The sequence below is a fragment of the Rhamphochromis longiceps genome, linkage group LG15 (genome assembly GCF_057381845.1).
Source record: "Rhamphochromis longiceps isolate RC_006_pf linkage group LG15, R_longiceps_female_GT1.1, whole genome shotgun sequence".
Lineage (NCBI taxonomy): Eukaryota > Metazoa > Chordata > Actinopteri > Cichliformes > Cichlidae > Rhamphochromis > Rhamphochromis longiceps.
The window spans coordinates 9,021,900-9,042,270 of NC_140571.1; the positions used below are offsets into that span (position 1 = coordinate 9,021,900).

A 20,371-nucleotide genomic window follows, 5' to 3' on the forward strand; every position below is an offset into this window, starting at 1 on the left:
TAAATTCAGAAACCCAGAATAACTCTGATTGGCTGTTTAAACACGCGTGAGCTGCCACGTGCAGCAAACTGTCCTGACCAATGACTGACTGTTTGGCTGTAGCGCCCTCTGTCTGCGAAAAATATTCACCTGTAACGTTAACAAATAAAGTAAAGATAATATGACACGATAAAATAATATAAAAATTCATATAGTATAGTGTCATTCATAATGAATGAGGCACACAACATTTGCTTCCGTGAGGCGATATTCACCTCCGATACCGCCGTAGTCGTGTATTTTGCGCAGGCATATTTTGAGAACCCTATTGGACCTTCGTCAAGCTGTTAAAGGACCTCAGGATGTCCATGCTCGCTGAGCGTATGTATACTTGTTTCACTTTTTTAAAATATATATTTATTTTTTCTGACGTCGCATGACGCTACGTTTAGGTGGTTATTTTCGCACCCCCGGTCTACAAAATATGTCACATAGTTTCCTCCTGAAAACGCTCATTAGTTTGTAGAATTGTGTATTAAAGTATTCCGGTAGTTAGCATTAGCATTTTTAACAGCTGTCTGTGGACACGTGTTTTTTCTTTTGACTGCTTCCTAACGACAGTAACTCACTCATTTGTAGTTAGGTTTTGCTCTGGGGATGCAGAAGTTTATTAAAACATGCACTCTGTTAACTCTTTAATCGTAAGTTGTGGCAGAAAGCTCGCTGGAAGCATGGTTGGAGTGTAAAACTTCAATTGTGATCTCTCATAACTGTCAGGTTAGCTCCTGTCATGAACACACGCATAATGCATCCCGTCTTTGTTTTTATCGGTGTTAATCATATGTGCGTTGGCTCCATAAACCCAGTGTCAGTCAGGCGTATAGACCATTTAAAGTAGGAGACGATGTGACTGACTTGTTCTGGTTTCCTGTTATGTAACACTGTTGCTGCTGTTGTATGTTCAGCTCGTAGGAAGCTTAAGTGGTCTGTCGACCCCAGGAACAGCGCCTGGAGTAATGATGACTCCAAATTTGGCCAGAAGATGCTTGAGCGAATGGGGTGGTCCAAGGGAAAGGTAAGTAATGAAAGCGGTTAATATTGTTTTTTTTGGGGGTTTTTTTCCTCAGAGACTGTACATTGGAAGAACTGGTGAGCATGTCTCATGTCTCCCCCCCCCCCTCCCTTTTTTTTTTTTTTTTTTTTTTTTTTTTCCCCCTTTCTTTTTCAAATCTGAATTAAGGGTCTGGGGAGGAGTGAGCAAGGCTCAACTGACCATATCAAAGTGAAAGTTAAAAATGACAGCTATGGGCTTGGAGCAAATGCCAGCTGTGAGGTAAGCAAACGTTTAAAGCCCAGTTTCACGTTTGAATCAAATGAAGGCTTTTAAAAAGTCACATCTGTGTTGACCCTAACTACGTCATTTTGTTTTGCATGGTGTAATTTGAGATTTTTCGACTTTTACAAATCCTCATTAATTATTTAAGTTGTCATTTTAACCTGTCGTTTTTTAGTCACATTGTGTTGCCGTGTATGATTTTTCCACAGGATAAGTGGATTGCTCACCAAGATGATTTTAATGAGCTGCTTGCTCAACTGAACAGCTGCCATGGTCAAAACAGCAGCAGTGGTATGTACACGAAGCCCGATAAACCTTTATCAACTTTATACAACTAAATTTCTGAGCTGTGGGACTAATAAAGGCGATCATATCTTAATAAGACAAACTAATGAAAACTAATGAAGGCTGCTTGTCTTGTGTCATAGCACAACATAGCAGCATGTCAAGTATACGATGATATCCTGGATGGCCAGGATATAGTGACTTCCTACATGTTCATAATTATATTTGGTTAGTTTTATAGTTCATTCTGCCATTGATCAACTATGTAGAGTACTATGCAAAAGTCTTGAGTCATATATTTTACTAGGAAAATGGGAAATAGATGCATTCATTTATTGAAATGTTCAAACATGCATGGAAATACAGTATAAAATTCAACAACAGAGTTTATAGAATTCTGACTTTTAAAGTCAATATTTAGTATGACCACCTTTATTGTTCAACTCGCTTGAGCCGTTTTCTTGTCATTTCTTTAAAATTCTCCAGAAATCCTTTAGAACTATTGGTCAAGAGCACTTGATTATAAGACGGTGTGGCTCCTTGGAAGCAAAATGTAAAGAAATTAGGAATGGTTCAAGAGTTCTGCACAGTACTGAATGTTATATTGTAAAGCATGTAGTGTTGGTGCATGCTGGTGTTAAAAGAAATGCAAAACAAACTCATATTCAATAGTAACATTTCCAAAACAAGTGAAAACTTTTATCTGTTATCAAGCAACACAAAACTGCAAAAAAACAAAAAAAGTCTGTTTTGATCAATCAGCCCGTTGGACAGTAGAGGGTGCTACAGTGCAACATTTAGTTACTTAAAGGCAAGGCTATATTCACAGTAACCATTATCCTCAGTGCTGACAAAAACATGTTTACACTACCGGATGATGATACTAAATAACATTCTTCTAATTTTCTAACTCAATCTGGGTCATATTTCAACTTTTATCTTCAATTTTCTTCTTCTGTAGAAACTCCACCAAATGAGCAGAAAGGCTTCAGTTTGGAAGAAAAATCCAAGACATCCAAAAAGAGGGTCCACTACATGAAATTCACTAAAGGTGGGTTTATCATGAGGCGGCAATGGAGCGAGATGAACAGGAATAAATGTGCTAAGATATACGATGCTAAACACAGTTTTCTTGCTCTCTGCAGCAATTACCTGTCAAAAACAATTAAAATGTCAGCCAGGAGGTCTGATTATATTCTTAACACAGCAGAAAGTTAGAAACGCATTGAGGATAATTAGTTCATTCTAACTGCAAGCAAAAATAATCCCCCCTGCTTTCTTATTTTGATGCCAATATACACCTGCATACCATCTACTCAGGGAGACGGACAGACAACCTCTTTGACCCTCGTTAAGCTTTGTGCTCGTCTCAGACCACAGGCTCTGATCAGAGCTCCGTCAGCCTGTCCTGGGTCAGCTGGCCTGGTGTGAGCACTAGGGGAGGTTATTTATAACTCTCCCCTCTCCTTTCATTGCTCTTTTACACGTCAGGAAGTTAAGATTTGCTGGTCAAGGCCAGAACACTGATAGGCGTAAGGAGGACTTTTGTGTTCTGGACCAAAATGGGTAACTGCTAGCCCATATTTTACTGCTGAGTCGCTGCATTTGGGCTTGCAGCATAGTTTCACGATCACACACCTACCTTCTTTGGTGAAATGATGAAACTGTGTGTTATTTTGTACTTGGATTATGTAGCTGATACAGATACTATTTTTGTTTTGTATGTTAGTGCACTCATTGATTGTAAACATGTCTAAATAATAATACAATAACAATAATTATTTGTCACTAGCTTAAAATCTACCTCATCAAGTCAGCATGCTCTGCAAAAACAAAATACCTCAACTTTTGCCTCACCTGGAAGAGCCTTCTACACTTTACGTCATTCAATAGCAGCTTCCTGCTTCCTGTTTGGGGCATCTGGCATCTCCATTTACTGGCCCCCCAAAAACAACAACCTCCCGTGACCTATTAGATGACCCATCCTGATAAAACACTGCCTCGGTCTCTCCCCCAGACCCTCTTGCCCTGTTTTTGTAGTCTTAATTTAGCAGGAGCCAAAAACGGACCCCTTTTTTTTTTTTTTTTTTTTTTTTTTTTTTTTTTGCGTGAGTGTTTCCTGACAGATGAGATTCACCTATACAAGAGACACGCAAAGCATAAAGTGTGGACTTGGCGGGATGATGATGATGATGCTGATGCTCAGTTTTTCTTGGTTCACTACAGATCAGAGTTAGATGCTGAGTGCTCGTACAGCCTTGTGTGAAGTTTAGTTTAGATTGAAACCTTTGTGACTCACCCATAAGCACCTTTGGCTCATTCTGTTTCCGCCTGCTTCCTGATCGCTTTACATTGTTATATACAGCGCACTGCCTTTTTAACCACATCTGCTTTTGAAATGTGAAATATGGCCAACTAAGTTTCTTATATGTTATTAGGCCTCATGAGTGTACAAGATAAAATTTAGTCCAATCTGGTTCTGGACAGTTATTTTATAAAATACTGTGCTGAAGCTTAGATTTAATTTGAGTAGGTTTACATCAACATCTGTATGGGAGAGGATGACTGTTAACACATAATTGGAATCGCACTGAGATGTCAAACTCATTTTACATCATGGGCCACATACAGTGAAGGTCCCCTCTCTGTAAGTGTAGAGAAATTTAACTACATGTGTAATAAAGGAGAAACCATCATTGAAGGAAAAAGACGAAAAATGCTGTCAGCACGAGTCTTTGTGCTTAAATTGTAAGAATTAAATGTGTAAAATACAGAAATCCACAACTCGGTTAGTTTGGTGTAGTTTGAATAGCCATGGGTGAGGTCCTCCACATTTTTTATTTTTTATTTTTTTTAAACTGTCCAGTGGACCGGAGCCTTTGTTGAACCCTGGGCTTGTTTGACTGCTCTGGACATTTTTTTAAATCTCTGATTTATCGTAGTGTGTCTTGTGTGCAAGTTCCATTGGCATAAATGCATGCCCCGGCCGTCTCTATAGTGGTCTCTGTTGTTGAAAATTTAAGTTTAATTTTGTCTCATTAGTCTGAACTGTTTCACACCAGTTTCTTGTTAAATGTGTCTTCTACATGTTTCTAGTGAACCTGCTGAAATGCTACTCTTATTCCCACCAGATGTTTATAAAATTTCAGAGGAAACTAAAGAGAAAATTTGCAGTTCATTGCATTTGGCATGTTGAGAAGGAAACCGTTTAGGGGGATTGCAGGTGCAATTATTGTAGCTGGACTCTTGAAGGAGAGTGCAGCTCTGTTGACCGTAGACCTTCAACTGTCTTTGGGAATATAACACCGTTTTAACATGTTGCTATACAAAGAGGTGGCAACCGTTGTCACGCAACAATAAAGGAGGCTGGTATTTCATGTTTGACTGTACGCAACTTATAATTTAATTGGAAACTTGAGACTCCCAGTTCTCAGTGGTCTGATAGGCGTTTATGGTCAGTGCACTTTGAACTAGAGAACTGTCATTTTTGACCTTTTTAAATTGAGAACATATTTATTGTTCTCTCTAAGTGGCAGGTGACAGTATTTTATGTATTGGGCACTTCCTCTTGACAGATCATCATTTTGTTTTCAGTTTATGGCGCAGATTAAAACCAAAGAGTTACCTGGCAACATATAACCTGTCACGGCTGTTTGCAAGTTTCCACCGACCGCTCTCCTCTCTGTGAAGCTGTTGCCAAGTTGAGGCTTGGATTTAGAGTTGTTAAGCTTGTTACATGAGAGGTTGAAAAGATCAGGTAATAGCTCTGTCATTGACTGTCAGCCTTTTCGTGATAGTTTCTCTGGTTGAATATTCCAACCTCATTTGAGCCATTTTAAAGTACATTGTTTATTTAGTCCAGTAGTTTTTTGCATCTAAAACACTTCACCACCGCGCAGCTTCAGTTGAATTAATTTTATTCTAAGATTGGACTACTTTTAGCTCTGTTTAGAGCAGTTATGCTTGTGAATTGTTTAAGTCAGGGGTGTCAAACATAAAGCCCAGGAGCCAGAATTGGCCTGGCAAAGCCTAGATTCCAGACCATTGGACAGCTTTGGAAAATATGAAAGAGGGCATAAATTTTGGACTTTTATCTGTATTTTCATAAGTTTGTCTTACCTACAAAGACCTCCCTCATGGGCATTCAAACGACACCAAAGTAATTAAGTAACAGATAAACAATTAAATAGCCAAAAAAAATGGATCTTTTCTGTTATTTTCTGGCCCTCAGTGTAAAATAAGTTTGACATCATTGGTTTAAACCATTTATCTGCAACTTTTGGCCCACCATTTCAAAACACTGGTGCACTCCATTTAACAGCTATTGATTCCATTTAGTCACTAATTGATTATGCCTTTGAAAAAACTCCTAGATAAAGATTCAGTTACTTATAACTATTATAACAGCTTATCTCCTCTTTCCAACAAACGGATCTAATAGTTTATCCGTACTCTTATCTAATGCTTGTTAGCCATAATTAAACATTTTTCCATTATGATCATTATTTCAATCATCTATGTTTTCTTTTTGGCTCTCAGTTTGTACTGCTTAACTTTTTTTGTACTCACATTTTGATTCAAAAGCAAGTTTAAGTTAAAATTCTTCCCGGGTCTTCCCCTCTCACTTCTGCCGAATTGCCCCATTCTTGAGAATTGGCTTGGCTTGGTCTATAACCAGACACTGAGCTCAGTGCATTCCTGCAGTACTGCTGTAAAAACATTGTGGCCACAGCATCATCAGTACCTCTCCCTTTTAGTGCAGGTCTCCTCCCGACTCTCCCTTTCTTTTTTTCCTTTTTTTTTTTTTTTTTTTTTTTAATATTGATATCCTGTTCATGCTGGCTCTCTCTCTGCCAGCGCTGAGGATTGATGGCCTTTGTTTGTGGGGAAAGGCACCAAAATCTCCACTGCTTAGGTCCAGGGCCCACAGCATAAACCAGTAACCCAGTTTTAATTGCTACCTCCATCTATCACCTGTCAGGGCAGCAAGGGTGGTTGATGCGGAATTTAACTACAGCTCTCCATCGGCTACTCTGTGTTGGCTTCGTTCCAGCTTTTGGGCTTTTAATTAAACATGTTTTTGCATCACGGCCAAAGTGAATTGATGGAGCCTAACAGACCGTGTGAATTGCATGTATATATGCTGAGGACCTCCCGTTCTAATTTCACTGACAGTGTTTTCTGTTCACTGGAGCTTCTGTAAGTCTCTACTGATAATTGTCGTTTCATCTGTGACCTTGGAAACCGCAAACCTTTTCCACTGCATGTGGGCAGTACCCACGCTTCATCCCATTTAAGTGTATTCATCCAACTTTAAACGCATAGTGGGAAAAACTAGGATTTTTCTTTTTTTAATCAGAACGTTGTTATTTGCACTTTCACCTGAAAGCCTGACAATTTTGACAGGCACTTCCTCATCCAAACAGTAGAAAGGTCAAATTGGATATAATTTTTGTCTGACCGGAGTTCACTAGATGACAACCACCACAGCAAACACCCCCCCACCCCACCCACCCCCACCGTCCTTTCCATTTATTTTACTTTTCATCGGACTTTCTTGGTTTTGCTGCTTAGACCTTGTATGTGCAGGGACTTTCAAAGCCAAGGGCAGGGGAGATAGAGGTTTAAAAGCAATAAATAACCAAATGTTATCAGAGCCCCGCTGAAGGAAGAGGATGCAGCTGCATGAACAGGACCCAGGCTTGAGACAAGCCACTGTGTGCTTCAGGAGTCTTTGAGGACCCGCTTGAAAAGGGGAATCCGGAGGCGTGGCGTAGCAGACCTTTTCGTCCAGTTTATTTTTCTTTACCGTTTTATCCCTGCAAAAAGAATACAGCCCCCCACCACCCCTACCCTGTTTCTTTTATTTACTCAGTGACCACCTTCTGCTCACCCCCAACACACAAACACACATAAGGTACTCAGCTGCAATATTTAAAGGTTTGCCTGGAAAAAAGAGAAACAATAAACAATGTTCTTTAAGAAAAAAAAAGCGTGCATGTTGTTGAAAATGGGACTGTGAATCAATTTTTATCACCTTTTAATTCATAAGGTGGTCTTTTTATTCCGAGTCGCAGCACAAAAGTTTTCCAGCCTGGTGTTAATGATTTGTACATATTCTTTTCTGCTTATTACTCTTTCAGGAAAGGATCTATCCAGTCGTAGTGAAACAGATCTTAACTGTATCTTTGGGAAGAGGGCTAAATCAGCAAAAGTCCAAGATCAGGTAAGAGATTACACCTATTTACATCATTCAGAATTAGAAAAAAAGTTGTTTTGAGACTTCAATATTATAATTTATAAAAACATTAGTTTTTATTTTTATTAATCAAATCCACTTAGTTTAACAAGTTAAAAACAAACTGTCCTGTGGCTTCGCACAAAAGCTTTGTAGATAGTAATTCTAATCCAGTGGGTGCGTTCCTAAAATATTAGTGCAAGGGCACAGGACTCTGATCTTCCTTAACCCCGTCAAAGTCAAGCGTGCAGTCCAGCAGGAGATGCCGCACCACTGGCCCAGCTGGCTTGCACTTATCTGTGTCTCCTTGGTAATTCCAAATGATTATTGGTTGCTGATGCTTCCTTCCATCGGTAACTCTGGTATCATCTGGTCCTTCTGCTTCTGCGGGGTACGGCTCCTTGAGCAGCCCGTGGCCCTAGATTAGCCGTGTCACAGCATGCAGCTTTAACACCTCTAACAGGCCACCGATGGCAGCAAGAGCGCCTAAATCCAGTTAAGGGATTTGCACTCTTACCCCCTACTCCTCTCCCTCGCACTCCTGCTTTGCTGTACTTCTGTCTCGAAGCGTCACATCAGCTAGTTAAGAGTGCCAGCGGGCATTATTAAAGGAACATCAAAATTGCAGTGAGGTGTGCAGAAATCTGAAATGATGACGCTTGCAAAAAAAAGTTTCTTTTTTGCTCTTGGCATTGGTGGGCCCATCACTTCAAACGTCACTTTGCCATTTGGCGTTATGGTAGGTCTCATGCTTTTGGAACATGGCTTACAGGCTCCTGCGGGTCAGAGTTGTATTTCGAATCCAGTAAGAACCTTTAGCTTACATATCAAAAGCAAAATGTTATTTATGAAATTTGCCTGCATCATCTTTCTATTGATTTTTAAATAAGTTGTCAAGCTGTTTTAATCAGAAAATCAGCTCAAGTGTTTATCTGTGGAGTTATATGAAGCCGTACTTATTCAAACTCACATCAAAGATGTCATTTATTGAAATGAAAGACAGATGAGTGAATTATATAGTTAAAAATACATGCACATAAAAGATGTTATTAAAAATGATCTAAGCTGATTAATAGAACAGATTTACATGCACAGAAGAACTGGAAATTATTAAGCACCCACATAACTTGTACTTTTTATTATTTTATTATGAAAAAAATAACACATTTAAAAATGTGCAATAAAAACTTTTTTTTGTTGTTCTTAGAACTTTTACTGGCCCAGTAGAGGGCCAGAAGAACAATAACATATCTAGCTTTTGGACTCCAAGGCCCAGAAAAAGCCTCTTGCTGGCTTCTTGTGTTTATCTCGAGCATTTGGCTTGAAGAAATTGGCATCTTAAATATCCATAAATTGTACAAAATCCACCCTGCCCTATTCCCCCAGCAGGTGCTGAGCCATAGCATCACAATGGCAGCTGCTCCCCAGCTGATTAACACTGGAAATGCAAGCAATACACACCATATTTTTTTCCCTCTCTAAACATTTGGTTATGGGTTGTTATTTTACAGCCAGGAGGGACACCATTGACCATATCGAAAACACTCAACACAATTACAATGCTTTCCCATGAGGCCTTGTGTTGAAACCCAGCAACATCTGAGGTTGCTGGAAAAGAGGCAAAGAGGGTGATGGACCAATTGAGCTCTAGGCATTTTGCCGAATCTCCTGCGAGAGTGAAGGCGACGCTGCCAGTGACCCTCAGCTCACACTGATCTGTGCTTACATTTAACTGCTGTTGCTGCAAAAGTATAATATATGCTTGCAGTAATCTCAATGCCCCATGGAGTTGTAACCCTTAGTAGCGACGAGCTTTGGCTTGATGGTGTAGTTGATTTGTAGTGGCTTGCAGAAGCCACTGCCACCGGTCGCATTATATCACATATCTGCATCGTGACAAGGTGAGGCCAAGAGACTTTGACCAAATCTGGATCGGCTTCTCCAGACCTGCCCTCCTTCCCCCTCATGAATCTTCCAGCACAATCACACCCACTGCTGTCTCTCCGGCCTCCTTTCCACCAGTTCCTCACTGCTGGTGTTTTCCTTCCTTTGCAGTGATGTGCTTCCTGCTCACCTCTTATCGCGGCTCACAACCCTCCCTGAAGTGCAGACAAGCGCATGCGCACACGCACAAACACGCAGACACACACACACAGTGTGTACACATTCAGCTGTCCCAGATGCCTCTATTCATCAAAGATGAGAATGTATTGGAAACGGTATATGAGAATATTTTAATTGGTTATTTACAGGGAGCAGTAGCTCTATTCCTTTAGTGTTAATATTAAATGTAAATATCTTGTTCAGAGGGTAGAGCTCTGTTTAAGGTAAAAATTTATCTTCCAGGTTAAGAATGTATTTATTTTAAAGCTGTACATAATGAAAAATCTGCATCATTTTTTTTTTTTCTTTTGCAATTTTTTTACTGTTATTTTTGATATTTAAAAAAAAAAAGAGAAATGCACATGAAAGCTTAAAGGAAACTCATACTGACCCTGTTTCCTGGCATAGTTCAGCAGATATTTGATCAGACCATGATTAAACAAGCATTTTTGTGTCAACTTTAATTAACTGACAAGTGATTATCTGTGATTAAGTATGCTGACATATGGGATATCATAGTGAAATGCACATTCCTCCCTCCTTTCTTACAGTGTATGATAGAGCAGGGATTAGAAGCACTGTTTGATTTTTTTTTTTTCTTTTAATTGCATGTACAAACATGTAGTTGAGCATGATTGTAACCTAATTTTACTCGTGCAAGAGTATTTCCTAAGATCGTGTTCTTAGAGAATCTCCCATGTCATCCATAACCAGTTTTTATGTAGCCACATGAAAATATGTGCTTAAAAAAAACAAAACAACCTTATTTACTCTGCCTTACTGTGAGGGTTGCGGCGTAGCACCTGTCTATCTACTTACCTCTCGGTTATCCATCACCCATCCCACGCTAGCAACCCGCCTCCATCTCCTGCCTCCTCCTTGTGCCCCTCGGTACAATTACTCACCGCATGACAAATGACAGGCGCTCTCTGCCGAGATATCAAAAAAGCCCCGGCCACTTTTAAATGAAGGCACTTTGGCAGCGCCCTGCTCCCCGTTCTTATCGGCAGGCAAGCAGTGCCCCTGGCCGTCTTGCGTCCCGCTCTCCTTCCTCCCCCCTCCTTCTCCACCACCCCTGCTCTCTGTGCCCTCCTCTGGGGGTTTAGTTAGGGGAGCCACATGGAGGGCCAGCCCAGCTTGATTTATCTCCCTTGCCCCTCTGCCCAGCCACTCAGGCAGGCCGAAAGAGCCAACGAGGCTCCAACGGGCCTCAACTCGAAACCCCGGCATTAGCTGAAATAAACCATTCTGCCGCCCAGTGAAAAATGTCCTCTGATTGGCTAATTAATCAGTCAAAGGGGAGCGACGCGGCTTGTGACTTGAGGGACCCAAGCGGGCGACCGCAGAGGGCCTGCTGATAAATAGACTCCCCGCCGATTCATACATCAACAAAAGTTAGTCATTTTTTAAAGCCGCCAGCTCAGTTGAAAGGTGGAAACAAGCCATAGTTTTATTTTTCCACCTACATTTGCTTCTTCCTTTCTCTTTTTAAGGGAGTGGGTGGTGGCGGTAGTAGTAGTAGTAGTAGTAATAACAATAATAATAATAGTTATGATTTGATGCATTTTTAAAACCACTACTAGTTTAAAATTAAAGGGAATGAGATTTATTATCATTATTATTTTTTTAGTATTTTAATCTTTCATATACTAAAGTTAAGACGCGCAGCATGATGGAAAAGTTTGGTGCTTGAGTTTTCAATTTACCAGTTTTGAAAACTAAAAGCTTGGCTGGTAGTCATAAGAAAAAAGAAACATCTAAAGATTACGGTTTTATATTAACCGTTATGACCACTACAGACATGACAGTTGTTCCAACATCAATCCATTCATTAGTTCTGTACTCCCTAAAAGTGTCAGGGAAGAAAAATGGTGGCGAATAATTTAGTGCGATCCTTGTTTTGACGTCTGACTCTCCAGTCAGACAGTAGGCATGGTGCGCCCTGTTCTTGGGTCAGCGCGACCCCTGCGGCCTCTCCCACTCCCACTCGTGCTCCGGCACAAAGGGCCGAGGATCGAGCGTCATCGGGCGGCACCTGTTGCAAGTGTTTCCTGCCCACGCGTTGTCCACATGAAGGATCGCGCTTCAGCAGGGGCTCCCCCGATACTGCCGTGTTAAGGAATATGGGGCAGGGGTGACACGGGTGGCTCTTGAGCATTTGGAAGATGCGATGCCGAAGTGCCAGGGGGGTCGGACGAAACTTTGCTGATGGCGCAGAAGCAGGATTTCTTTTCAGGACCTTTTTTTATTTTATTTTAAAATATAAATCTATTATGCTTTACAGCTTGGTACTGAGGCCAGTGGAGAGTAAAGTGAGTTAAAAATGACCAGGAAATGTGGATGCTTGGTCATAGAAAAAGCCAGAGTACCAGCTGTACTTACGGCATGTAAGCAAACTGAGAAGTTATCTTTCATATCATGTAATTTAAAGAGACTATGTATAGGCCATTGTATTGTAAAAATGACATTGTAAATAGAAATACAACCCCAAAAGTCAAGTTTTTTTTTTTTTTTTTTTTTTTTTTTTTTTGGCTCACTTTTCCATTAATATGCAGAACTCAAATGTTGAAAGGGGATGCCGGTGTAAACGTGCATTGTCGCAGTGTGTTTGCCGCAGTTTTAAACAGGGCGGTGCATTCGCGCAGGCTGCAGGGCTCATTGTGAAGCTGGAGAGCTCTAATACATTCTCAGATAACATCTAATTGCTTCGAGCAAAGCATTGCCTTTCTTGAGCATTTTTGTTGACAGGCCCTTTTACACAACCGCCGAAAATATCAAGGCCCGCCAAATCCCCCCCCCCCCCAACTCCCTAAAAGACACACACATCGCATTTGCCACTTTACCTCCCTGGCAGTTGTGTGGATTGCTCTCATGCCAGCTCGCTGACACTTGCAGATTAGCGTGGGACACAAAAAAAAAAGGAAAAGAAAAGAGGGTGTCTGTCTCTTAGTTACAGCCCAAGCTAGAATACATGAGAGCAGGGTAATTACCGCCTGGTAAAGCTAACCGCCCAAAGATTTCCAGCTCTCTCGGCTGTTTACAGCCGCAGACTACCGTTTAATCACTGACTCTTTAATCTAATAAATCACAGCTGGGAAAAATAATCACAGTCTGTTCTCTCCCCCGGCTTGGGATTGGGATGGGGGGGGGGGGAGTACCCCAATGTTCGTGATGGGGGCATTGTCAGCAAGCGTTTGCAATGTTAAACAAGCACAGGGCAGTCATGCTGCATGCATAATGTTGTCTTCATTTGTTACTTATGATAAACGTTCTCGCACCAGGCACAAAGTGTAATTTTTCAAACCCATTTTAATGCGTTTTGCCTCAACTGCACACTGAGGCTATGCGTTAAGCAAAGTATTGCTTTGTGGAAGCTTCATACCGTGTGTGGCATTTGATGTGTGTACACTTCATCATTTTATTTACTTTCTTTTTTTGTTGTTTTAAAATTTACTTTGTGTAGGCCACATTTATACAGAACAAGGATTCATGAAAGAATGACACTGAAGGCAGCATCAGTACTTAAAGTGGCCAACTGAAACATTTACCTATTTCCCAGGAAATAAAGTATCAATCTATTTTTTTCCCCTTTTCCCGTGTCCGCCCACATCAGGCTCATGAAGGATGGGGCTGCTGGACTTGCGTGTTCATCAGGGAGAGACAGCTGGCTAATCAGGGCCTGATCCATAGACCTTGAGTATCACCAAATTTATTATTGTGGCAGAACAATGAGGGCACACTCGTGCAATTACAGACCCGACCAATATTGGCTAGAAATTTATTGAAGAAAAAAAAAAAGCAAGTAATGCAAACAGGCAGTTTTTTTTTTATTATTATTTATTTATTTTTTAGGAAAATAAATGAGCAACTGGAGCATTGTCAAATCCTAATTAACATGAGTTGGAAGGCGTGTTGTGTCTGCAAAACTATTCACATTCACCCGGTTTTAATGACTTTTAGAAATCAAATACAGGTAAACTTTGTAACTTCCCCCAGGTTTAACGTGCATGTTGGTATATGCATTTTCTAAACTTTTTTTTATTTTTATTTTTTAAAGAGACTGTGGTTCTGTTATTACATATATTTACTAGACCTGTGTTTGAATTTGAGTAGATGGATTTGCAGTATTTCTCTTTTTTTCCACAAAAATGCACCGCGTTCGTGTGTACACATTACATGGCAAGTTTAGATCCAGAAAATTCTGAATTTCATGTTGATTTTTTTTGCAACACACTCTCTGTGTAATGACCTTTACTCTACTCCTGACTGCTAGCACCCTCAAGTCCTATAGTTACTGAGATCCTTTGATCTGGTTGACTGCCTGTAAAATCTGGCTCATTTTAAAGTTTGATCAGATTTTTACACCTGAACATTTTCCCTACATTCAACAAGGTGACTATTACAACCAATCGATCACTTACTACCTAACATATCTTGCACTTGGCAAAAATCCTTAATTTAAGATGTTACTTGAGCTGTTGTCCTGGAACTTTTGGTTTCTCTTTAGAAGTAGGCAGACATAAAGTAACCCAGCTTGCTCTGCAAAGCCGTTAGAGCAAATTAGTAATAAATGAACTGAACATCGTTCTGTTTCTTTTTGCTACATTTTGCTGGGGAGAAAAGTTTTGCATGCACTCTGGTGAACCCTTTCCATCATCTCTCTGCTGGCTTGATTGACTCTCCCACTGAATGTGTTGGCCTCGGTATCCTGGCACCTCTGCCACATGTCTTACCATCGGCTTTCCAGTGACTACATTACCAAGAAGAGATAGAACTGGAGTGTCTTGAAGGAGACGGCCTGTTGAATGTCTTCCCACCCTCTCCTTTTCTCTGGGACCCTCTGTGGACCCTCCCTGTGTTCCCTGCCCAGCCCCCGCCAGAGGAGAGAGCGGAGCAGGAAGGGCCCGATAGCCAGCCAGGCCGCTCCTCTGCTGAAGGAGCCTTATCTCAGAACTGCACACAGTGCATTGAGTGCATCCTTTTCCTGGGGTTCTGCATCTGGGAGAAGAGGAGGAGAAGGAGTAGACATGGCTTGATATAGGTGTGTTCTACAGCACAGGCTTATTTATTTGTTTATTTATTTAAGTCATTCTTCTAGTCCCAGCAATTATAAATTTGTACATTTGGTACATCCTTATGCAAAGGATAGCTTAGTATGTATATGCTAAGTAAAAAACATTATTTCGTGTTTATTGGTGAATCTAAACTAACCACTGTCAAAAGGAAAAATATCAAAAAGAAATGACATTCTCTTTTGGATGATTTTAATCATTTTATGCATACACATTTATAACTTGTAGCCTTAGTGAAAAAGTTATATGCTCTCAATTTTCACTATTGCAGGTGTTGTGGCCAGTAAAATTAAATCAAATTGTTAAGTTACATGATGCGTCCTATTTTCCTCCCTTCTATACCAGTGGAATAATTGGCCGTAAGTATTCAGTGTATTCTCATTTAAAAATAAACATTTTAGGTTTTGTTTTTTTTTGTTTTTTTAATGACAGTATTTTAAAATGTAGAGACAGATAAAATGATATAAAAAGGAGAATCATGGAGTAGCTCACAATGCTATGACAATACATTTCATGTGACAAAAACTCCCACAATACAGTGATTATGTGATACTTGGTACCTTATAATACAGCTTTTATATCTGTGTAAATGAAGGAAAAGATGCCTTTAAAAGATTAAGTTTTTGTTTTTTTAAAAATTGTCTATATTGTGCTTTTTTTATGTTCTTTTTCGCAAGGATTTCTTTTCAAGTTCCGTCATCGTCGCTGGAATTTTGTCAACTTCTGCCACTAAATATGGGAAGCTTTACCATAATAACTCACGAAGCAGCCACCATTCTTGCTGCTAGTATACCATTAATCTTATTGCAACAACAAGGTTTACAGTGTACTGTGAAATCCTAATTTTTTTATTTTCATTTTTTAAAAAAAAGAAGAAGCAGCTTTTTTGTAGTTTTGGGTCTGTACCATATGCCGTAAAGCAGAAGAAATTACTAACGAATAGAAGACACACCTGGATATGGGGAAACAAGATCCCAAACATTACTGCAGAGTAGTTTCTTAGTAACATGTTGCCCTCAACACTCCACGCCAAGAAAAATCTCCAGGGCTGCTAGTTATGCTGACTGGAGCTGTAGGTTTATCCCCATACTGTATGTGTGTCCAGCCTGTGCTCAGCACAGCACTTCTGCTCCTGTCAGATGAGCGTCTAATGGAGATCCCCAGGCAGTGAGGATGAACCACATACCAAGCTCAAGCCACCTTTCCCTGATGATGAAGATGTTCTTCGCTCAGTCACTCTCCCCTCATTCTTCCCAGCTCTTTCACCCTCCCTCTCCCTCCTGAGAGTAATTTCACAGGCAGTTCTAAAGTGGCCCCCAGCCATCTTCCCAAATCCCAGTTACATGTTGTTTGGCGATGTCAGCTCAAAGCTCCATCTCCACTCTCCCAAGCAGAGAGGATGCCATTGTGCAGTAACGGGGAGTATAGATTTTCTCAGGGAAGTTGAAAAGTTTTGTATAATGGCACCTCACCTGAAGGGCCTCATTCCCCTTGTTAGAAGTTCTTTGTAGTCAGGGTGGAAAACTTTGTCCATTTGAACACCTGCGTTGTCATTTAGCCTCAGTCACGTTTTTTCATATCATCTGATTTTGTTGTTTTGTAGATGCGATTGTGTTATGTAACACTCTGATATCCTCACAGCAAAACATTCTCGTTCTGATAAAAATCTTGTTCATAAGTTGCAGCCTTTCTTGCTCTTCAGACATTTTTTACCACATGAATCGGTGTATCAGACCACAAAGACAATAGCGTTTCCCTTGATGAAACTATATTGACTATGAAAAGCCTTTTAGTTGGCTAAGACTAATTGCTTTTAGGGGCTCACTGAAGTCCTTGGTGACTGGTTTAAAGAAAGGGGGGGAAAAAAACACTTTTACATGCAGTAACATACAGCACATCATCCCTACACAAGACCAAAGCCACATCTAGTAACTTCACTCTACATTAAAGGCCTTTTTAAGTCCCAGAACATACATGCATTGTTTTACCCGAACATTAGTTAGCATATCTGCCTGAATCACTGCCGAGGGTCAGAGTAGTGTAATCATAATGTAAAAGCTTAAAGGCCAAAACCACGAGGTGACTCGACACAACAGTGTTTTCAATTTATCTCTAATCTGTAGGGTTTGAAAAATGCCATCTAATAATTCACCATCTCCGAGGTAATATGGAAAGGCTATATTGTTTGGTGTGATCCTCAAGAGGAGCTTCTGTATTCTTCTGAACAAATCATTATGCATTGAGTAGGCCATTAGGAAAATGAAGACAAATGGCTCACAGGGGTGAGGTGACAAATTGTTCATGCTGTGGAGTTAAAATCTGGAGTGTAGTTGTTCCTCACAGTTGTAAAGTTGTCCTCTTTTAATGTGGAGCCTAAAGGTCGGCAGAATGAGTCTTAACTGTCCTACTTTTTAACCTTTCCGATCAACGTGGGGACGATGACTGATGCGAGCACCTCTCACTTAATTTCAGAATTAAACTAATGATGCATCTTAGTGGCAGGCACATACAGGTGCACTACATCGCCAATGAGTCGGCTGAAGTTGTTTGAATCTTTTTGAAATACCACTGTGACATTTAGTAAACGCAAAAATCTACATTCACTTAGTCTTCTTATCGACAGTTTTTCCAACACCACAATACAGCGATTTAAAAAAATATTTATCATATGCTGGCATTGTTGGCTTAATTGGGTATAAGGTCTAGAATTTTTAAAGTCTTTACTTGTAAAACAAAGGTTAATAATAATAACGCAAAGCATGAGTTATTCTGTGCATTAATAAGTGTGCAACACGCATGATGCTGACAAAGAGCTTTGTACACACTTGTGCAACACACAAACATTTTGTTAGCGTGGAAGTGTTACATTGTGAGTGAAAAGACAAAGTTTGTCAAAGTAGACCACTGGAGACCACCAGGAAAACATTTGTAACAATAAACCTAAACAGACACTTAAATCACCCTCAGCCAGCGGATCAGTGACATTTTAAAGAAACGAACAAAGAGAAAGTGGCTAAAGCTACGCAGAGCCAGCCACGAGCTCGCAGCCTCAGTATGAGCAAAGGATCAATGTTAGGAGGGAAATTATGCAACAATTACAAAATAGAAGATGATTTTTGGACTGTTGAATTTAGAAACATACTAGAAAATAATGGAAGTACCTGAAATTCTTTATTGTGAGCCATCACTGATGGGTGACTGTTTAAGAAGCTAACTGTGACAAACACCCACAGCTGGATTGATGGATTTATGAAGATTATTAATGACTGGGTGATAAATGTGGTTCAGTGCTTATTTTAAGGCTTTAACAACTATTGTTAAATTAGCATCCTGTTGTGTGCTCTTTCTTTTCACTCACTGAAGTCTGCCGTGGTAATTTTTACATGTTGATTGACGACCACTTAAGCCCCCCCTCGCTCTACCATTGGTTGTTGTCTTTATCTGTGTAGATTCTCAAAGTGATGCATCAAAGCCTGACTCTGCCTTCTTACTCGTGTCTTTGTGGTTTAGGAGAGCAACAGCAGTGACTCGCAGGGTGAGGCGGAGGATGGCGTGAATCCTGATCCTTCTGACCAGGACCCAGAAGCCATCACTAAGACTGTCACGAGTACTCTCACTATGCAGGAGTACTTTGCACAGCGTATGGCTCAGCTGAAAAAGGCTCGTGGGGCCCAGAATGCAGATACTCCTGAGACATCAAATGCATCTGAGGAAGTCGGTCTCAACCACAACAGCAATGATGATACAGAAGAGCCCAAAAAGAAGAAAAAGAAGAAGAAGAAAAAGGCTGCAGAAGAGCAGTGTAGCACACCCGCTGCAGTAGTGGACAAAGAGGATCAAGAGAAAGAATGTTCAAAGAAAAAGAGAAAAATGGCAGAAAGTGAAGAAGTAGTAAATGAAAACTGTAGCTCCACCTGTAGCACTGAGTGTGAAGAATTACAAACCAAGAAGAAAAAGCTTAAAAAACACAGTGAGCAAAGTGAGCTACTAAATGGACACGAGCCCGCAGAGGATGAAACGCTAGATTTAAATACAGTGCAGAAAAAGAAGAAGAAGCGCAGAGATGAGGTGGACAGTGTAGCAACAGAAGACGGGAAGGAAGAGCTGGTGGAAAAGAAATCCAAAAAGAAAAAGAAAAGGAAGCATCAAGAGCAGGGTTTACATTAGGGCAGGGTGACTCAGTACTGCACTATTCTCCTGACTCCTAAGGGGGTACTTGTATTATGAAATTAAATGCCTTGTATATACACACCATAATAATCTGTTAAAGCATCCATTGATGCTGGTTTTTTCTTATTATTATTCTTTAGATAGTGACTGTAGAAAAAACTGATAGGGAGTGTTTGTCACTGGAAAAAACCTTGAAGCAGCCTATAAAAAGCCTCAACCTTGCACTGGTGGCCTCTGGAACACACTGCTGTAGGAGGAGATAGTATGGACATCTTGCTGACAGTGAGATGAGAATAAAAACACCACTATCATGGCTCAACAGGAAATACAAACTAGGAAAAAGGTCTGGAGCGTCCCATAAAACCCCCAACATGTTTTACCACCAGTGTTCAAGTCAGAAGGGTACACCTGGACTAGCCATTTTCCTGTTTCCAATCTTTAGCAAAGTTAGCCTCATATTTACTGCTCAGATATTAAAGTGGGATAGACATACAGCTATGTTTAAAAATGTATTTAATATAGAGAGAAGTTGACATGACTGTCGTCTAATCCCTTTTTAAAATAAAAATAATATTTAGATGATACACGTGCTTCATTCTATGAATTCTCTTGCCCAATGAATTAAAATGAGTAGAATCGCCCACATTTCCTATGATAAAAATGCATTTTTTGGAAAATATAATTTTGTATATTACCATCTTATATGTAAATGCATTACTATTTGCCCATTTTCACAGTGGTTTATTTTTTTCCCACCACTTTTGATGCCCCTTTATTTTATTAAAGTGACTCAGACAGCTTCTGTCAGCTTTACAAAATGAAACGGAAACATGTTTTCTCTTTGATGTCACATGGCTGATGTACTTTGATAATGCTTTGGCAGATATATGAAAGAATTCTTGACTATTGAGTTCTACAGAAGTTTTTTTTTTTTTTTTAATAAATCCAAATGTCCATCACCCTTTGAATGTGTCCCTTTTTTTTTCTCCATAGGTCAAGAGAAATGTTGTGCAAAAGTATTGAGACACCTCTGATTTCTTTGTTTTGCTTCCAATGAGTTAAACTCTTTTCTTCTTACTTTTTTAAGTGCTCTTGAGCAATAGTCCTCCAGGCAAAGCTTTTCTTTGGCTGCTCTTCCACTTGGTTTCAGTCCAATACTTGTACCTGACCATTTTCAGAGGATTGTAT

The 20,371-nt window shown here is 40.1% G+C and overlaps 1 protein-coding gene across 1 annotated transcript; it reads left to right on the forward strand.

Annotated features, from left to right (window-relative positions):
* The first annotated feature begins 200 nt into the window (after positions 1–200).
* Positions 201–20,123, forward strand: pinx1 (PIN2 (TERF1) interacting telomerase inhibitor 1). Its single transcript, XM_085382289.1, has 7 exons — positions 201–360; positions 945–1,054; positions 1,220–1,312; positions 1,525–1,606; positions 2,562–2,651; positions 7,744–7,826; positions 18,524–20,123. Exons 1-7 carry the CDS (start codon positions 342–344, stop codon positions 19,178–19,180), a joined length of 1,134 nt encoding a protein of 377 aa, XP_085238415.1. The 5' UTR covers positions 201–341; the 3' UTR covers positions 19,181–20,123.
* The last annotated feature ends 248 nt before the right edge of the window (positions 20,124–20,371 follow it).

Bases quoted from the DNA above. Each gene is read 5' to 3' on its own strand.
- pinx1 (XM_085382289.1), top strand. The intron at 1,055-1,219 runs GTAAGTAATGAA...ATCTGAATTAAG, and splicing joins TGGGGTGGTCCAAGGGAAAG to GGTCTGGGGAGGAGTGAGCA. The intron at 7,827-18,523 runs GTAAGAGATTAC...TTTGTGGTTTAG, and splicing joins CAGCAAAAGTCCAAGATCAG to GAGAGCAACAGCAGTGACTC.